The sequence below is a fragment of the Chlorocebus sabaeus genome, chromosome 1 (assembly GCF_047675955.1).
Source record: "Chlorocebus sabaeus isolate Y175 chromosome 1, mChlSab1.0.hap1, whole genome shotgun sequence".
NCBI classification, from domain to species: Eukaryota; Metazoa; Chordata; class Mammalia; order Primates; family Cercopithecidae; genus Chlorocebus; species Chlorocebus sabaeus.
In genome coordinates this window covers 114,607,710-114,625,105 of record NC_132904.1, presented here as the reverse complement: position 1 = coordinate 114,625,105, position 17,396 = coordinate 114,607,710, and the positions used below count along the sequence as shown (strand labels likewise).

At 40.6% G+C, this 17,396-nt stretch overlaps 1 protein-coding gene across 4 annotated transcripts in view; it reads right to left on the bottom strand.

Annotated features, from left to right (window-relative positions):
- Nucleotides 1-352: 352 nt before the first annotated feature.
- UBE4A (ubiquitination factor E4A) overlaps nt 353-17,396 on the bottom strand; it is a 40,890-nt gene continuing 23,846 nt past the window's right edge. For all 4 annotated transcript variants that reach the window (XM_008021060.3, XM_008021061.3, XM_073021356.1 and 1 more), the window contains 8 exons: nt 17,015-17,202; nt 15,055-15,155; nt 14,845-14,958; nt 13,196-13,370; nt 9,606-9,786; nt 8,525-8,672; nt 6,746-6,903; nt 353-3,260 (listed from right to left, as the gene is read on the bottom strand). In XM_008021060.3, coding sequence (XP_008019251.1) covers nt 3,134-3,260; nt 6,746-6,903; nt 8,525-8,672; nt 9,606-9,786; nt 13,196-13,370; nt 14,845-14,958; nt 15,055-15,155; nt 17,015-17,202 — 1,192 coding nt within the window. In that variant the 3' untranslated portion in view covers nt 353-3,133. The remainder of the gene's footprint in view (nt 3,261-6,745; nt 6,904-8,524; nt 8,673-9,605; nt 9,787-13,195; nt 13,371-14,844; nt 14,959-15,054; nt 15,156-17,014; nt 17,203-17,396) is intronic.

The following is a 17,396-nucleotide window of genomic DNA, read 5'->3' as shown; positions in this document are numbered from 1 at the left end:
GGCTGAGTTGATCTAGGCTGACATCTTGCATGGCAGGGGTATGGAAACAAGGAGCAAGAAAGGGGAAGATAACAGCAAATGATTACAAAGACCGGGGGTTCAGGCCAGATAAAGAAAAACAGTGAAGCCAAAAGAGAGCTGGTTAGGAAAACCATACTGTGAGATTCATCTCCTGAGGGTAACCCCAGGGTCCCCTCCAGAGGCCTGGTAAGGTAGGCTGGATCAGCCAGGTCACACATATTTGATGTTACTTACCTAAAAAAAAAGTGAAACATCAGAATCCTCTAAGTTTTCAGGGGGATTTCTGAAACTGCCACTAGCTTTTAATAATGGAATAAAGTGATAACAAAGGTTGTAAGTCAGGTGTTCATTTATTAAATACAAGTTTTGAACAAACACTGCCAGGCAAGTTTAACAAGAAGTAACCTTCCTGGAATGTTTCAAAATACAGTCGTGTTGATCAAGTTTTATTTCAATCAACCTTTTCATTTTCTGTTTCTAGGTTCATTTCCTGTTGAGCAATTAGAGCATGTGCATTATTTCCTCACATGACATCACAACAGTGCAGCATCAGCCTCTGGCTTGTAAAGGCACCCAGTAGACTTATGCTCTGTGCAATGGCTGCTTAGCAACCACCATCAAATAAAGTAATGAAGCTTTTGTAGAGTGTGATACCAAATAGCAACTGGCACCTTCACTTGCACCATTAAAAAAACCTTTAACATTTCCTTCAGTTTTCACATATCCATTAAAAACTATAGTAAAAAACAAAACCCAGACTGCTTGATAAAACATACTTAAACAATTTTCCAAGTTTAGTATTAGCCTCTTGGTAAGTTATGAGCAATACCAGAGCTGAGTGTAAGAGTCTTCATTTTGCTATCATACTCCAGCAAAGCCAACACACAAAACTAGGTATGTTAGAAAGTCTGCTCTACTAGATTTAGAGCTGCTTCTAAGTTCCAGACAAGACACCTTTTTAAGCTTCCAAGTGTATATATACACACGGTGTTGTACCAAGATAACTTTTTAAAGTCTAATTTTTTTGGATGTCCTTAAATTACTTCACAGAAAGAAAAAAGGCACAGAGGACACTTGATTTCCTTACCAGTAGTGGCCTTAAGCTACACACTTGCCTGTGCAAAGAGTTTAAAGATATTCAGCAGCATTAATGGTGCCACAGCCATTCATAAAAAGTTTCAGGAAAATAGTTTAAAAAAAGAAGAAAAGCTTGCCAGAAAAGGCTTACAATCTGAAGGTTAAATACAGAAGAATATAGACAGAGACTGGAGGCAGCATGGGGGTTGTTAACTAGGAAGCTGCTGGGAATAGCTGCCTTCTGAGTTTTTGTGCCCATTTTCCTCCAGTTTTCTCCTGAAAAACTCTGGTCTTTTCCCCGGTTTTTAAAATGAAAACATCCTAGTAGATTGGGTTTGAAGGATAAATGCAAATAGGCAGAAGCTTATTTTATACATAGTTCATTCTCAGAGAGGGAAAGGAGGATGATAAATATTGAATGAAGCTAATTTTAGAAAATAAACAAATCCTGTCAACCCATGCCGTAAAGGCCCAGGGAGCACACCGAATGAATCTTACATTCTGGCATTTGCAAAAGTGTCTTCAACTTCCTTTTTCATTTATAAGCACAGCAATAGGCAACACCTATTTTATATCTCGGGTGGGAAGCCCTCTTAGATTTGAGGCTTTCCAGCTGATGGAATCGAAAACACATCAAGGACTGCTTATAGCAACTTGTGTTGAAATGTAAAACTACTATTTTATTTGAAAGAGACCATAGTTAATAACATGTTCCAAATGAAGCAGTGACACCCATTTCTTGATCCTATCACTTTTCTTGTCACTTATGACATCTCTGGGCTTAGAAAGACAGTGATATAAAGACAGTCCATAGGGGGAATGTCCCTAGTCAGCATATTAAGCTGCACAGTTGAGTAGTGAGCTCAGTTTCACTAATGAAAGTGGTGAACATCCACCTACTAACTACACAGGACTAAGTGGATATTTAAAATGGCTTGTGGACAAGGTTGTGCCCAAATTTTTACTTTGTTAATTGAAGACCTAAGGCTGTGTTAGAAGTAGCTCTTAGAAGTCAGGTCACAAGCCCAAACAAATATTAACTATATACATTTTATAATCTCAGCATTTTGTCAAGAATGAGTATGTTAGTAAACATGGCCACATACTGCATACATCTCACTATGGAAGAGAAAATATAAAGTGGTACTCAGTTTACACTAAATCAACATAAAAAAGCAAATGGGGTATATGTGTGTATATATATATCTCACACACTGAGATATACTGTTGATATTAGTGTCTTAAAATGACATTTTTCATGGATATGATATTCGTTGCCTAAACCTGCTTAGGCCTAGTCCTTGTAGAGACAGATTTTCATAAGAGAATAAGGGCCCAACAGTCTCCTCACCCCCATCAATTGGTAGGATTGCGTTACCAATCCTCATTAAAAGAACTGTATAACAAAATTACAAGCTATCAACAGAAGTTGCACAAGATTCCTTTAAATTCCTTTTTTTTTTAAAAAAAAAATTCTCATCTATCATCTTATTCAAAAGTCTACACAAACTTCAAGGTATCTGCTTTTATGTGAAGTTATTCTGTAACAGAAAAGGGTCTAGATCATGAGGACTAGTAAATACACAGGATAACACAGGATTTTCTGATGACATCAGCTGTCACTGAAATATGTGACATCATATACTTATAAAAGCAGCACTCACCAAAAATGTTTGAACAGTAATTGGAAGAGAAATAGCAGGGTGACAGGAAGTTTTAGTAGCTGAAATAATTTCATTTAGGAAAAGGAAGAAGAATATGAAGAGACAACAAAAGGTGAAATGAGTGATTTCTAAACTTGGTGATGCTATAATAAGTATAATTTCCTGCAAGCCAGGGGAGCATTGTCAAGTTCTTAGGAATCTTAACTATCATAATTTCAGCAAGAGCAGTTCTCTAATTTAGTAAAGAAAAAAAAAAAAAAAAAAAAAAGAAAAGAAAAAGAAAAAAAGGAACAGAACCAGAAAGAGAGAAACCACAAACAATTGTTTATCTGCACTCTGGGGTTGGTTTTGGTTTGGTTAGTTCACAGTATCTATTCAAGTTGCTCCTTTTGTTGTTTCCTCTCTGCAAGCCACCGTTGGATTTTTTCTTTTAGTTCTGTGTTTGGACGGATCTGGTCCATGGTGAGGGGACTACGGTTAAAGGGATCTGTTTGGTCACTGGGACGAAGAGAGAAAGGGAAATAGGGTTATTTCTGTAAGTTCTAACATTCTAAGACAAAAATAGAACACCTGGGCATCGCATCTTAAGAATGAAGCCAGAGTGCATTATAACTTTGAGTCAAATGCCGAGTTGGGGTTAGAAAGAGTGAAAAAAAGATGATTCAGGAGTTTTTGTAGCTACTTTGTTCATTTATTTATTTATTTTTGGAGACAGAGTCTTGCCCTGTCACCCACGCTGGAGTGCAGCGGTACCCAGGATGGAGTGCAGTGTTCTGATCTCTGCTCACTGCAACCTCTGCCTCCTGGGTTAAAGCCATTCTCCAACCTCAGCCTCCCGAGTAGCTGGCATTACAGGCATGCACCACGACACTCAGCTAATTTTTGTATTTTCAGTAGAAACAGTTTCACCATGTTGGCTAGGCTGCTTTCAAACTCCTGGCCTCAAGTGATCCACTGGCCTCGGCCTCCCAAAGTGCTGGGATTACAGGCATGAGCCACCCACCTGGCCCCTATTTCTTAATAAATTTTATCTCAACACTGCTGTTCAGATGATATTTAATTACAGTGGCTTAAAAAATACTATGCTTCTGTCACCTTTAGATTTCTCTAAGACAGAGACACTGTACATTCATGTCAGTGTAAAGAACTATTTGTAATTACAGTGACAGATTCTTAGGACAGTATAAGATGTTAAGGAATAAAGCCTTGTAGACCAACATTTGATTTAGTCAGCTGATTGTTATGCAAGTACATGCAGATTATGGCTTCCTGACACGTAAGAAGGTTTATGACAGGTGTCAATCTTTTGGCTTCCCAGGCCACAGTGGAAGAATTGTCTTGGCCCATACATAAAATACATGAAGACTAACAATAGCTAATAAGCTAAAAAAACAAAAATTGCCAAAAATTCTTATAATTTTTTTTTTTTTGTTTGTTTTTTGTTTTTTTTTTTTTTTTGAGACGAAGTCTTGCTCTGTCACCCAGGCTGGAGTGCAGTGGCGCGATCTCGGCTCACTGCAAGCTCCGCCCCCCGGGTTCACGCCATTCTCCTGCCTCAGCCTCCCTAGTAGCTGGGACTACAGGCGCCCGCCACCGCGCCCGGCTAATTTTTTGTATTTTTAGTAGAGACGGGGTTTCACTGTGGTCTCGATCTCCTGACCTTGTGATCCGCCCGCCTCGGCCTCCCAAAGTGCTGGGATTACAGGTGTGAGCCACCGCGCCCGGCCTCTTATAATGTTTTAAGAAACGTTACGAATTTGTGTTGGGTCACATTTCAAGCCATCCTGGGCTACACACATAGCTTGGACAACCTTGGTTTATGACATACTTTAAGGGCTGATATACCTTCTCTCTATATTGAGGCCACTATAAAATACAAATTTTCATTGCAAAAGACATACCATCTAGCACAGCATAATCCATATAGTGAATGCTTAGTACCAAATACCAAAAGGTGAAAAGTTTTTTTTTTTTTTGAGACGGAGTCTTGCTCTGTTGCCCAGGCTGGAGTTGCAGTGGCGCTATCTTGGCTGACTGCAACCTTTGCCTCCCAGGTTCAGGGGATTCTCCTGCCTCAGCCTCGTGAGTGGCTGGGACTACAGGCGTGTGCCACCACGCCCAGCTAATTTTTGTATTTTTAGTAGAGACAGTGTTTCACCATGTTGGCCAGGCTGGTCTTAAACTCCTGACCTCAGGTGATCCACCTGCCTCGGCCTTCCAAAGTGCTAAGATTACAGGCGTAAGTCACTGCACTTGGCCAGAAATTCATTTTTTTAATATTAAAAAATTTCCTTAACTTTGGGTCAAAGTATACAAAATGTATCTATCTGTTTATTTAGAGACAGTGTCTTGCTCTGTTGCTCAGGCAGGAGTGCAGTGCTGCAATCATAACTCAGTGCAGCCTTGAATTCCTGTGCTCAAGCGATCTGCCTCAGCTTCCTGAGTAGCTAGGACTACAGGCATGTGCCATTACACTTGGCTAATTAAAAGTAATTTTTTGTAGAGATAGAACTTAATGTTTTTTTTTTGGAGACAGAGTCTCGCTCTGTCACCCAGGCTGGAGTGCAGTGGTGTGATCTCGGCTCACTGCAACCTCTGCCTCCTGGGTTCCAGTGATTCTCCTGCTTCAGCCTCCCAAGTAGCTGGGATTACATGCATGCCACAAGCCCGGCTAATTTTTGTATTTTTAGTAGAGATGAGGTTTCACCATGTTGGCTAGACTGGTCTCAAACTTCTGATCTCAAGTGATCCACCTTCTTCAGCCTCCTAAAGTGCTGGGATTACAGGCATGAACCACTGTGCCTGGCTCAATATAACTTAATTTTAAATATGGAGAGGCCAAACAAGGTGGCTATGCTTGTAATCCCAGCACTTTGGGAGGCTGATGTGAGTGGATTGCTTGAGCCCAGGAGTTTGAGACTGGCGTGGGTAACATAGACCCCTTCTCTACAAAAAATACAAAAATAAGCCAGGAATGGTGGTGCATGGCCTGTGGTCCCAGTTACTTGGTGAGGCTGAGGTGGGAGGGTCGCTTGAGCCTGGGAGGGTGAGGCTCTAGTGAGGTGAGATCACGCCACTGCACTCCAGCCCGGTGACAGAGCAAGACCCTGTCTCAAAAAAAATAGATAAATCTATAAATAGGCAGAGTCTTTCAGCACTCATTTCTATCTGATGCTGGACTAAAACAGTTAAGGGGCCCATTTGGTAGCTAATAAGCTACCATTTATTGCTTCATTCCTGACTTTTCTATAGTTATCATGGGGCAGACTGTCCAAAGAATAGGCAGGCTGGGGAAAATTCATGGTTACCACAGCACTTTGGGAGGCTGAGGCGGGTGGATCACTTGAACCCAGGAGTTCAAGACCAGCCTGGCCAACATGGTGAAACCCTGTCTCTACAAAAAATACAGAAATTAGTTGGGAGTGTTAGTGCATGCCTGTAGTCCCAGTTACTCCAGAGGCTGAGACAGGAGGATCACCTGAGCCCAGGCTGGAGTGCAGTGGTGTGATTTTGGCTCACTGCAACCTCTGCCTCCCAGGTTCAAGCAATTCTCCTGCTTCAGCCTCCCGAGTAGCTGGGACTACATGTGCGCACCACCATGCCCCGCTAACTTTTTTGTATTTTAGTAGAGATGGGGTTTCACCATGTTGGCCAGGCTGGTCTCGAACTCCTGACCTCAAGTGATCTGCCTAGCTCGGCCTCCCAAAGTGCTGGGATTACAGGCATGAGCCACTGCACTCGGCCAGAAATTATTTTCTTAAGGCAGGAAGAGGTAGGGTAAAGTTAGCATTTCTTAACAGAATGTTTTGTTGTGAAATGTTTATATCCTAGCAATTGATACCAAAATGCCTTCCAACATATCAGTAAATCAATAATATGTGGTATCTATTGGGTGCAAAGTACTGTATTAGGTGCCTGGGAGAGAAAGATAGCAAACTAATGTATATCTGTGCTCTTGAGTCTGCTTTTTGGGACTGGCCTACCTGAGCAAATGTCTTGCAATGGTGGATCTATCCACAGTGACTCTGGAAGATGGCAGCACCACAGGGTCACACATCAGTGTGCTCATAATGGGATCCAGGAACTCATCACAGGCATCTGCATAGGTTTCCTCTTCCTGTTGTTGGAGGTCTGCAAGAGACTGAGTATACACATCTGGTAGTTAAAGTGAATTCACAGTGCAGCTGAATTCAGCGTGCGCAATGACAGAGTGAGACTCTGTCTCAAAAATAAAAAAACAGGTCATTAATAACCCTTGACAGTGATAGTGACACATGTGAGCTTCATTTTCTCAAAAACAAGGCAAGACAGATATTCTGGGAACAAATTAAGCATTGAGCCCCAACTCTGGACCTTTAAGTTGGCTCAGCTGCTGGCAGTCACACTGGAAATGGGTTGAAATGTTAGGAGGAAAAGAAATCCATCACATACAACATCCATCTGGCAATAGTTCTATTATAAATGCCATAATTCAAAAGGGGACGGAGAAGGGGAAGTGGAGGAGGGTATTGTTTGCATAATTAGAGTCACTCATGCAGCCTGTGTATGAAAAGCAGTTTTTGATTTTTGATACAAACAGGTAGAGGAATTTTAAAGTTGTTTCAACATTTAATTCCTTCACAACTCAAGTTCCTCAGGGATCCACCTAGCTAAGCTCTAACCAAAGACGAAGTCCAACTCAATAAAGAAACTCAATGAAGGGAAGACTGACAGCAACAAGGTTGGTTTTCTATTAGACTTTTGTGCCATGATTTTTTTCCTTCTTCTTAACTGCTAACAGAGCTGTCATACTCTAACCAAAGGGATTTAGCTAAATACAATATAGTATTTTAATCTTTAAAATGTATGCATATTCCAATAGAAGCCAACTACCAACTATAAACATAGAGACAATGAAAATAAAAATTAGTGACTGAAAACTACTCATCTTGTATTTTTTCCAAAGAAGTTATTCTGTATTAACGCCCTAGGTTTTAAAATCTATTGGCAACTCTGTGCATAAACGTTTTCGTAAAAACATCTTACATAAACGTGTACATTCTTCTCTTCTAGTTGAGGTTTCTTAAATTTCTTTTTTTTTTTTTGAGATGGAATCTTGCTCTGTTGCCCAGGCTGGAGTGCGGTGGTGTGATCTTGGCTCACTGCAACCTCTGCCTCCCAGGTTCAAGTGATTCTCCTGCCTCAGCCTCCCATGTAGCTGGGATTACAGGTGCGCTCCACCACGCCCAGCTAATTTTTGTATTTTCAGTGGAGACGGGGTTTCACCATGCTGGCCAGGTTGGTGTCAAACTCCTGACCTCAGGTGATCTGCCCACCCTGGCTTCCCAAAGTGCTGGGATTATAAGCATGAGCCACTGCACCCAGCTGATTTCTTAAATGTCTATTCTCACTCTCATGTTAACAAGAATAAAACTAAGAATATTATAGTTCTAAGTGACTGACCAAAAAGAACCATCTGTTTATATTTTCTCATGGCAATGCTCTTTTTCTCCCTGAAATAGGGTAAAAATCAGCACAACTGAGGCGACAATCTGATTTTTTGTGTGGATTTTAGGAGGTGGGGTCTTGCTATCTTGCCTAGGCTGGAGTGCAGTGGCTATCCACAGACGTGATCATAGCACACCGCAGCCTCAAACTCCTGGGCTTAAGCGATCCTCTAGCCTTAGCCTCTTATGTAGCTGGGACTACAGGCTTGAGCTACCGTGCCTGGCTGACATTGTGGTTCTTAATGAAATCAGCAAACAAATCCTCCTCTTCCTCACCTTGATTCTCTCTGCCAAGTTGCTGAAAGCCACAATCATATTCCCAGGCTTATTTATTTTCTTCAAGACTCGAACTGTCTGTGCAAAGAGAGTTGGGGAATAGGAACGTCCATCCTTGGGCACAGTGGCACAGAAATTCTCCTCATCCCTGGAAGGTCAGCATCAGAAAAAAACTGCTCACCAGAGGGTAGGTCAATGGAAGAGACAATAGACAGGCTGCAGAACAAGTATTCTCACCACTTAAAAGCCATGAACATTCTTTTAATATATATATTATTTATATATTTAATATATTATATATTTTTTATATATATACTTTTTGATATAGGAAGACTTTCTAGGAAGTCTATCAAGTATCATGTGACCTTAAAAGAATGCTACTTTTCCAAACAGTGGTACAACCAGTAAAGTTTATCTTTGCACAGATCAAAGCAGAATATTAGAAATCTTAATGTCCCATGGGTCACTCAAAATCTTATTAGTTTTTAGAGACAGAGTCCTGCTGTGTTGCGCAGGCTGGTCTCAAACTCCTGGCCTTAAGCAATCCTCCCACTTCAGCCTCCCAAGTAGCTTGGACCATAGGCACACGACACCTTGCCCAGATAAAATCTCCTTATTTAAAACTACAGAAGACTCCTTCATCAACCAACTAGGAATGAATCATTTCTTTTCTATTTTCACATAATTACCAACCGGTCATTCCTTTTTTTTTTTTTTGAGGCGGAGTGTAGCTCTGTCGCCCAGGCTGGAGTGCAGTGGCCGGATCTCAGCTCACTGCAAGCTCCGCCTCCCGGGTTCACGCCATTCTCCGGCCTCAGCCTCCCGAGTAGCTGTGACTACCGGTGCCCGCCACCTCGCCCGGCTAGTTTTTTGTATTTTTTAGTAGAGACGGGGTTTCACCGTGTTAACCAGGATGGTCTCGATCTCTTGACCTCGTGATCCGCCCGTCTCGGCCTCCCAAAGTGCTGGGATTACAGGCTTGAGCCACCGCGCCCGGCCACCAACCGGTCATTCTACTATGAAAACCCTAAATCAAAACATTAGCATCCCCTCTGGCTTGACAAATTTCAATCTCAGGTACCCAAGATTTAAGTAGATAGTGCAGATATCTGATACAAGCTGCTGGGGTTTGAAGTCAAATTCACTGAAGTCCTTGACTTTTAAGGCACCCATCTTGGGGCCAACCAGGTGTTGCAGGAAGTAGTTCAACATGGAGATGATGCGCTCAGCCAGGAAGGGATGCACAAAGAGTGACTTGATCTCTGGAAAAGAATCCAAAGTCTCTGAAAACTCAATCCATCAGCACTCTTTTCCTTATTAAGTATAGTTTATTTGGAGACCTCTGGGGACTACTGTTATTTTATTTTTAAAATTTTTGAAGGAACTACTTTTTAAAAAACTAAGTAATTCATTTTCACGGCAGAAAATATAGACAAGCAAAAACCAAAACCAAACACAAAACAGAAAAGACAAAAACTACCACCCAGAGATAAACACGGTTAACATCTTGCTATTTTAACATTTTGTCCTTCTAGCTTTTCTGTCCATATTTACACACACACACAGACATTTTTAAAACAAAAATGATCATATTTTACATATTCTGAAACTTACTGTTTTCAGTAACTATATTGCAAATACTTTACCATTTTATTAAGTGTATGTCCCTGTGCTGTCCAACATAGCAGCCCCTGGCCATATGTGGCTATTAAAATTAAAAATAAATAAAAAATCCATTCCTCAGACTAGTTAAGTATGGTTCTGGACAGCCCAGATTTATAGGATATTTTCACCATCACAGAAAGTTCTATAGAATAGGGGTGATTCACATAATCTTTTTAAAAAATGAGATAGGGTCTCACTATATTGCCCAGGCTGGTCTCAAACTCCTGGGCTCAAAGTGATCCTCCTGCCTCGGCTCCCAATGTGTTAGAGGATTACAGGCGTGAGCCACTGTGCCCAGCTGTTTTACATCATTTTTTAAAAAAATTATGTTTTATTTTTTTCAGACAGGGCCTTGCTGTTGCCTAGGCTGGAATGCAGTGGCACAATCATGGCTTAAGGCAGTCTCAACCTCCTAGGCTCAAGTGATCCTCCTGCCTTGGCCTTCCAAAGTGCTGAGATTACAGTTGTGAGCCACTGTAACCAGGCTGTTTTCCATCATTTTTTTTTTTTTTTTTGAGACCGAGTCTTGCTCTGTCACCCAGGCTGGAGTACAGTGGCGCGATCTCGGCTCACTGCAAGCTCCACCTCTCGGGTTCATGTCATTCTCCTGCCTCAGCCTCCCAAGTAGCTGGGACTACAGGCGCCCGCCACCTCGCCTGGCTAGTTTTTCATATTTTTTAGTGGAGATGGGGTTTCACCATGTTAGCCAGGATGGTCTCGATCTCCTGACCTCGTGATCCACCCGTCTCGGCCTCCCAAAGTGCTGGGATCACAGGCTTGAGCCACCGCTCCCGGCCTGTTTTACATAATTTTTTATGGCTGACTTTTCCAGTTGTAACTGCACCATAAGTTATTTATTTAACGTCTTCACCGGTGGACATTTTTACTATTTTCAGTTTTTTCCTACACTTATCAATGAACTTAATTGTGGATACATCTTGTAGACTCATTGCTTCTTTTTTTTTTTTTTGAGATAGAGTCTCACTCTGTTGTCCAGGCTGGAGAGCAGTGGCGTGATCTCTGCTCACTGCAATCTCCGCCTCGTGGGTTCAAGCTATTCTCCTACCTCAGCCTCCCAAGTAGTTGGGACTACAGGCACGTGCTACCACACCTGGCTAATTTTTGTAATTTTAGTAGAGACAGGGTTTCACTATGTTGGCCAGGTTGGTCTCGAACTCCTGACCTCGTGATCTGCTCGCCTCGGCCTCCCAAAGTGCTGGGGTTATAGGCGTGAGCCACCGCGCCTGGCCTATCGCTTCTTCTTAACAAATCTGTAAGGAACTGTTATGTCATAGGGCATGAATTCCAAAAACTAAAAAAAATAAATTTATACATGTCAAATTTAACAAGCCAGACAGTATCATAATGCTATGTTTGGTTGGTACTGATAGTTGTTGATTTTTCAGTTTCAGTCATTATCACAAATCCCTCAATATATAGTCAAATTTTTGGTTAAATAATTTAGTTATTAAAATTATGTAAATATTCACAGCAGAGCCATGTGCTGTCCTATTGAGTATATAGTTCCTTTTTAGTATAACCTTTTGCTTATTTGCTTATTTTCAGAGCCTCTTATCACTAAATTCTTTCCAAACTCTCCATTGGAATTTAAAACTCTCAACACGGTCATTTCTAGCTGTTGATTAATTTTTGGAAACATTCTTTCTGGATGTTTCTATCCTTTGCTCCAATCTGGACTGCTTGCTCTACAGGCCTGCTATGTAGTGGTCACACAAGCTCCTTTTACCATCATCCTGGGAATCTCCTTTGCGTCTCCCTTGTGTTGAATTCCACCTTCCTCCTCCTAGGTTTACTTTCTCTCAGAAATGTGTCTCCGCTTCAAATGACACCGTTGAAAGTGCAAAGCCATTTTGATACTTAAACTATGGTAACATTACCTGACTTCTCTGGGATATTTTAGGGTCTTCTTTTTACCATGATTTCCTAAAATTTCACAATGTTATACCTCAGTGTGGGTTTTAAAAAATTCTCTGTGCAGGGCCCTTGGCAAGCCCTTTCAATTTAGAGGCTATCTTTGAGTCTTGGGGATTTTTTGGTATCTTTGATAACTTCCTTCCCTCCATTTTTTTCTTTTGAGACTTCCTAGATCCATCCTTTGTTTCTTATCCTTTCTCTTTTAATTTCCATCTTTTTCCTTCTGTTCTACGTTCATAGAAAAGTTCCTTGAATTTATATCTTCTAACCCTTTTACTGAATATTTAACATTTCTGAGGTAAAAATTTCAATATCCAAGAGCTCTTTCTTATTCTTTAAATAATCTCTTTCATTGCCTCTTTGTTCTTGTTTTTTGGTTGCTATATCTTCTCTTATCCCTCTGAGATTAAAAAGTTTTTTAAAAAAGTTTTTACAAAGTTTTCACCTATTTGTTTTTCACATTAGAGGATTTCCTCAAATGGTGATTATTGTTATATCATATTTAGCTGAGACATTAAAAATGATAATTTCAGTATATAATCAGTATAAAAATGGACAGATTTCACATTTTAACACTAAGTCTTGCAGTACATATTTTATACTTATAGCACATCTCAATTCAGACTAGCTACATTTTAAATCCTTGAAAGCCACATGTGGCAAGTGGCTACTGAATTGGACGGTGGAGCTATACAGGGAGTAGAGATAAATGGCTATTACATCCACCATATTTAACCAGGATTCAAGCATACTTCTCAGATTAACATACATATATGTACATGTGTGTGTGTACAGACACACAAATATTTATATGGCCAACTTGTCCACCAGAAAGATTTTACCACTTTATGCTCTCTGGCAGCTGTGTGAGGGTGACCATTTCTTCATTCCCATGTTAATAATAGGCATTATCATTCTTTTTGAAACTTCTCAAGTGATTCGTTTCCCTCCCAGATGTGGAGGATACTGTCACCAGGGTCTGAATTCTTAGTTTCAGCTAGGCTGAACCCTCACGTGAAGCAGATCTTGGCCATTACTTTTTTGGGGGAAAGCAGTACTTTGTATCCTTACCTGATGTGAGAAAGGCAAGGGTACCAATTGTTTCATTGGACATGATGTTATGGAAACGTGCCAGCTGTCCAAACATCTGTAGGCCGGCCTCCTTTTCTCGGCGGGCTTCTGGAGTCAGACTATCCCATTCACCTCGGTCCTTCTCAATTTGCTGAATCTTTATCTTGCTCAAATACTGCAGAAACCAGAGATGGGATGTATCAGAGAAGAAAGGTGCAGTTGAAGGGACGTGACATTTAGGAGGTCCTACTAAAAATCCAGTCAACTAAGCTGGGAAAACAAGGGATCATGTAAGAGACATGAGCCTTTATTTCTCAGCATAGGGCTGAAGCTCAAAAGAACTTTCAGGAAAAAAAGAAATTGTGGCTTCATACAGATTTGTTTCAGCTTGGGTACATTCACAGGTAATTCCCCTAGAAATAGTATATCATTATTAAATGGAAAGAAGGATGAAGAGTTTAATATATGAAACCCAGGCCAAGAAACAAAAAAACTAAAAAACCCCACATTGTGAAAAAACGATGACTCCTTCCTGAAAGATGAAAACAAATCCCCCCCTGCCAAATTCCTTACAAAAAATCAAAGCTCATCAAATATGCAAGATGTGTGGAAGAACATAATTATTTAAAACTCTCTATTTCATGTCATCCTTCCTGTTGTAGCAAACAACTTGTTAAACTTAATCTCATGAAAATACCATCTGCTTCATACTTTGTGTCACACACCTCTTGCTTAAAAGGGTCTGTTTGTAACAGGACCTATTCTCACTTTTGAAGAAAACCTATCTTAAACCCTAAAGTGTAGGATTATGAAGAAATCAGATCAAACCTTTCTCACAAATTAAACACAAGCTACTCAGGGGACTGCTGATCACAACAAGGAGCTCATGATTGTCTAAAGGCTACCCTCAGGATTTACCTGCTTCATCTCCCTTTAGGTCAGTGCCCTGTCCATCCTCTACCTATCACAGGTAAGGGAAGTTTTGCTCTACAGATAGCAAAGTTTTTATGGGAGAAGTAAGCAGATCCACCAGGGAAGGTTAAGGAAATAATACACTGAAGGAACTGAGAGGCACCCAGCTGCATTTTATACTTTGTGAAACGTTTGTTTCACAATATAGCTAAGAATTTAGGAGACAGTGGAAATATGAGAAATATTGACAACTTGGAGCCTTTATATGAAAAAATAACCCAAATCAGAGATTTTCTTTCAAGTAGTGGTGCAAAAATCAGAATCTTTTAGGAAAGTGGGTTAAAAGTCATTGTCTTAGTAAGATATTTTACTGACATGTTGGGATTAAAAGGGTTTCAATGACCAAAAGGTAGCTCCTTTGATTTCTTTCTTTCTGTAGTGCTGGCCTGATGAATTACTCCTGCCAATACAATGTAGTTTGGCTTCACCATATGGTATTTTCAACTCTGCCAAAATGTCCATCTCATGACGCTTCAATGACCCTTGATCTTGGTCTCTAATGGAATGAACTAGAAAGCTCTGTAATGGCAAGCTTGGTGGTACACTAGTAACCACACATTTTTGGTGTTCCAGTCTGGTACTAGGGGCATAAGGACTGCTCTATTATGATTAAAAGGTAAAATGTATGTACTGATGATGATTTGATGGTATGGGGCAGTTAAATCTTTTTTTCTCACCTGTATGGCTTCATCCAAAAGGAAGATGGCATCATTCATTAGCAGGTTAAGAAAGCGGAGGAAAAGTGGGGGATTCATGGCTTCTAAATTCTTAGAGGCATAGTCAGCCAAATCCTGTAAGTCCCAGCCCACAAGAAAACCATTTTAGTATTGAATTACAACTCATTGGGGCTTATATAAAGCAACAGGTTTCATCAGAAACTCTCTCACCTTAATGCTCTCCCGATAGGTATCTGTCCCCCACATGTATCTTAGGATAGGATACATGGGACGACGGTAATTAAACTTCTGTTCAAATTGATGGGGGTCTCCTGGAGTAAGGCAAGAGCAAAATATCAGCAAAGGTGGTGTCATAAGAGGAAGAGCTTATGCCTATGTGTAGTCATTTGCTTTGTAGCCATTTGCTTTTGAGTGTGTTAAGACTACTAACAAAATCTGCTCTGGAGTTTCTAGAGGTCTAAAGTTATGGCCAAGTGTTTGCTCATTTCCTTACTGACGAAGTAAAGGGGAGACAGAGATAAAGGATACCTTACTCTACAAGAGACAAGTACCAAGCTATAAAATAAAAGTCAAGGGAAACAAATGCTTCCATATCCAAACATGAGTACTTCTCAGGCTTTAAATGAGGGCTCAGGGCTGGCCATTATGGCAGTGAAAGCCATGTGCAGGACGGGACACTAAGCAATTCCCACATTCTTCACAGACAATATCCCAACTGTGTAGCCAACAGGTTCTTGATTACTCTGAAAAATCAGGTCAAGAGCTAAAAATCTGAGGCTTATCCTGCTTTTGAAATACCAAAGGTATTACTAGAGCTCCACAGGCTGGGTCATAATAAAGGAAGAGTGTAGGATTTGGAGTCAAAAGACCTAGGTTTTCATTCTGGCTCTGCTTAATCTAAGTCTCTTAATCTTTTTCAGCTTCCACTTCCTCAGAAATAAAACAGAAATTGTACTCCATTACAACACTTTGGTCGTATGGTCACATAATGAGATAACTGCAGTGATTTATTATACAATTTCTTATGTATTATAAAGATTTACATGCATTATTTCACTTAATCATCACTTTGACCCATTTTATAGATGAGGAAACTAACGCTGATAGGTGAGCAAATTAAAAAAACCAGAATCCAAATATGGAAAGGCGGCCAGTAAAATGTTAAATGCCTCTTTAAATGTTAGTTGTATTTATCACTGGATGGTAGACATCCCTTTAAAAAATGGCCTTCAACAACTTCTTGACATATCTTATTTACTGACTGAGACAGAGTACTGTTTAAACAAACACAGGGGCTCAGGGTTACATAGAGAGGGAATGTTGCCCACTGGTGTTTTTTTTTTTTTGAGAGGGATTTCTTGCTCTGTCATCCAGGCTGGGGTGCAGTGGTGCAATCTCAGCTCACTGCCACCTCCGCCTCCCAAATTCAAGCGATTCTCGTGCCTCTGCCTCCTGAGTAGCTGGGATTACAGGCACCCGCCACCACGCCTGGGTAATTTTTGTATTTTTTGTAGAGATGGGGTTTCACCATGTTGGCCAGGCTGGTCTCAAACTCATGAGTTCAAGTGATCTGCCTACTTCGGCCTCCCAAAATGCTGGGATTACAAGCATGAACCACTATGCCTGGCCGCCTGCCGGTATTCTTAATCGAACCATTAGATTATTGGAGAGTTATATAGTCTGGTTAAGATGAAAGAATCTCTCAACCAGTACACTGCCTCTTTATGCACGATTCTGTAATTTTAAGAGAAAAATAAAGACCCAGGTTTTAATCAAAAAGTCTAATTTGAGTCTGATTTGATGAAGCATCATAATAAGGGTGTTAGAATACGTAGATTTCTTCAGGTGACAGAGACCTGATTCTACCACTTAGTAGTGAATGTCATGACATAGACAAATAATTTGATCTTTTGGGCAGTCATGTCTTCATATGTAAAACAGGGATAATTAAAAATAAATAAATAAAACAGGGATAATAGAGTGAAACTTTTCAGATGGTGACAATAGGATAATGTTAAAAAAAAAAGCACTTATCATCAAGCCTGGCACATAGTAGGTATTCAATAAGTAATGGCTTGACATTTCTTTGATATCCAAATACGGATCAAACTATGAAGCTCCATTGGGTATCAGTTTCTCAGTTCTGGGCTCAGCTTCATGACTAATTTACCTGTAAATTCGATGTCCACAAAAACCTTGATTAGAGCCTCTGCAAGTTGGGGTGCATACTGAAAGTTGCAGAACACACGTTTCCGGTGGAACACACTGGATACCAAAGGATTTGGGGTCTGATCCAGGTGGGGCATCACTGCTTCCAACACCTCTGCTAGTTTGGCCCTCAGGTGGGGATTCTTCATTCTGCAAAATGGGAAAAAAGCAAGATGAGCAGATAAGCTTAACTCCAAATTTATGATGCTGTTCTCTCCACATAAGAATAAAAATCCACCCTAAACCATCATTACAGGAAAAAAAAAGATCCACTTCTGCAGTTTTAAGTTTGTCAGTTTCTTGGTGTGGGTGGAGGGTGGGAGGTGGTGATGCAGGGTACATCA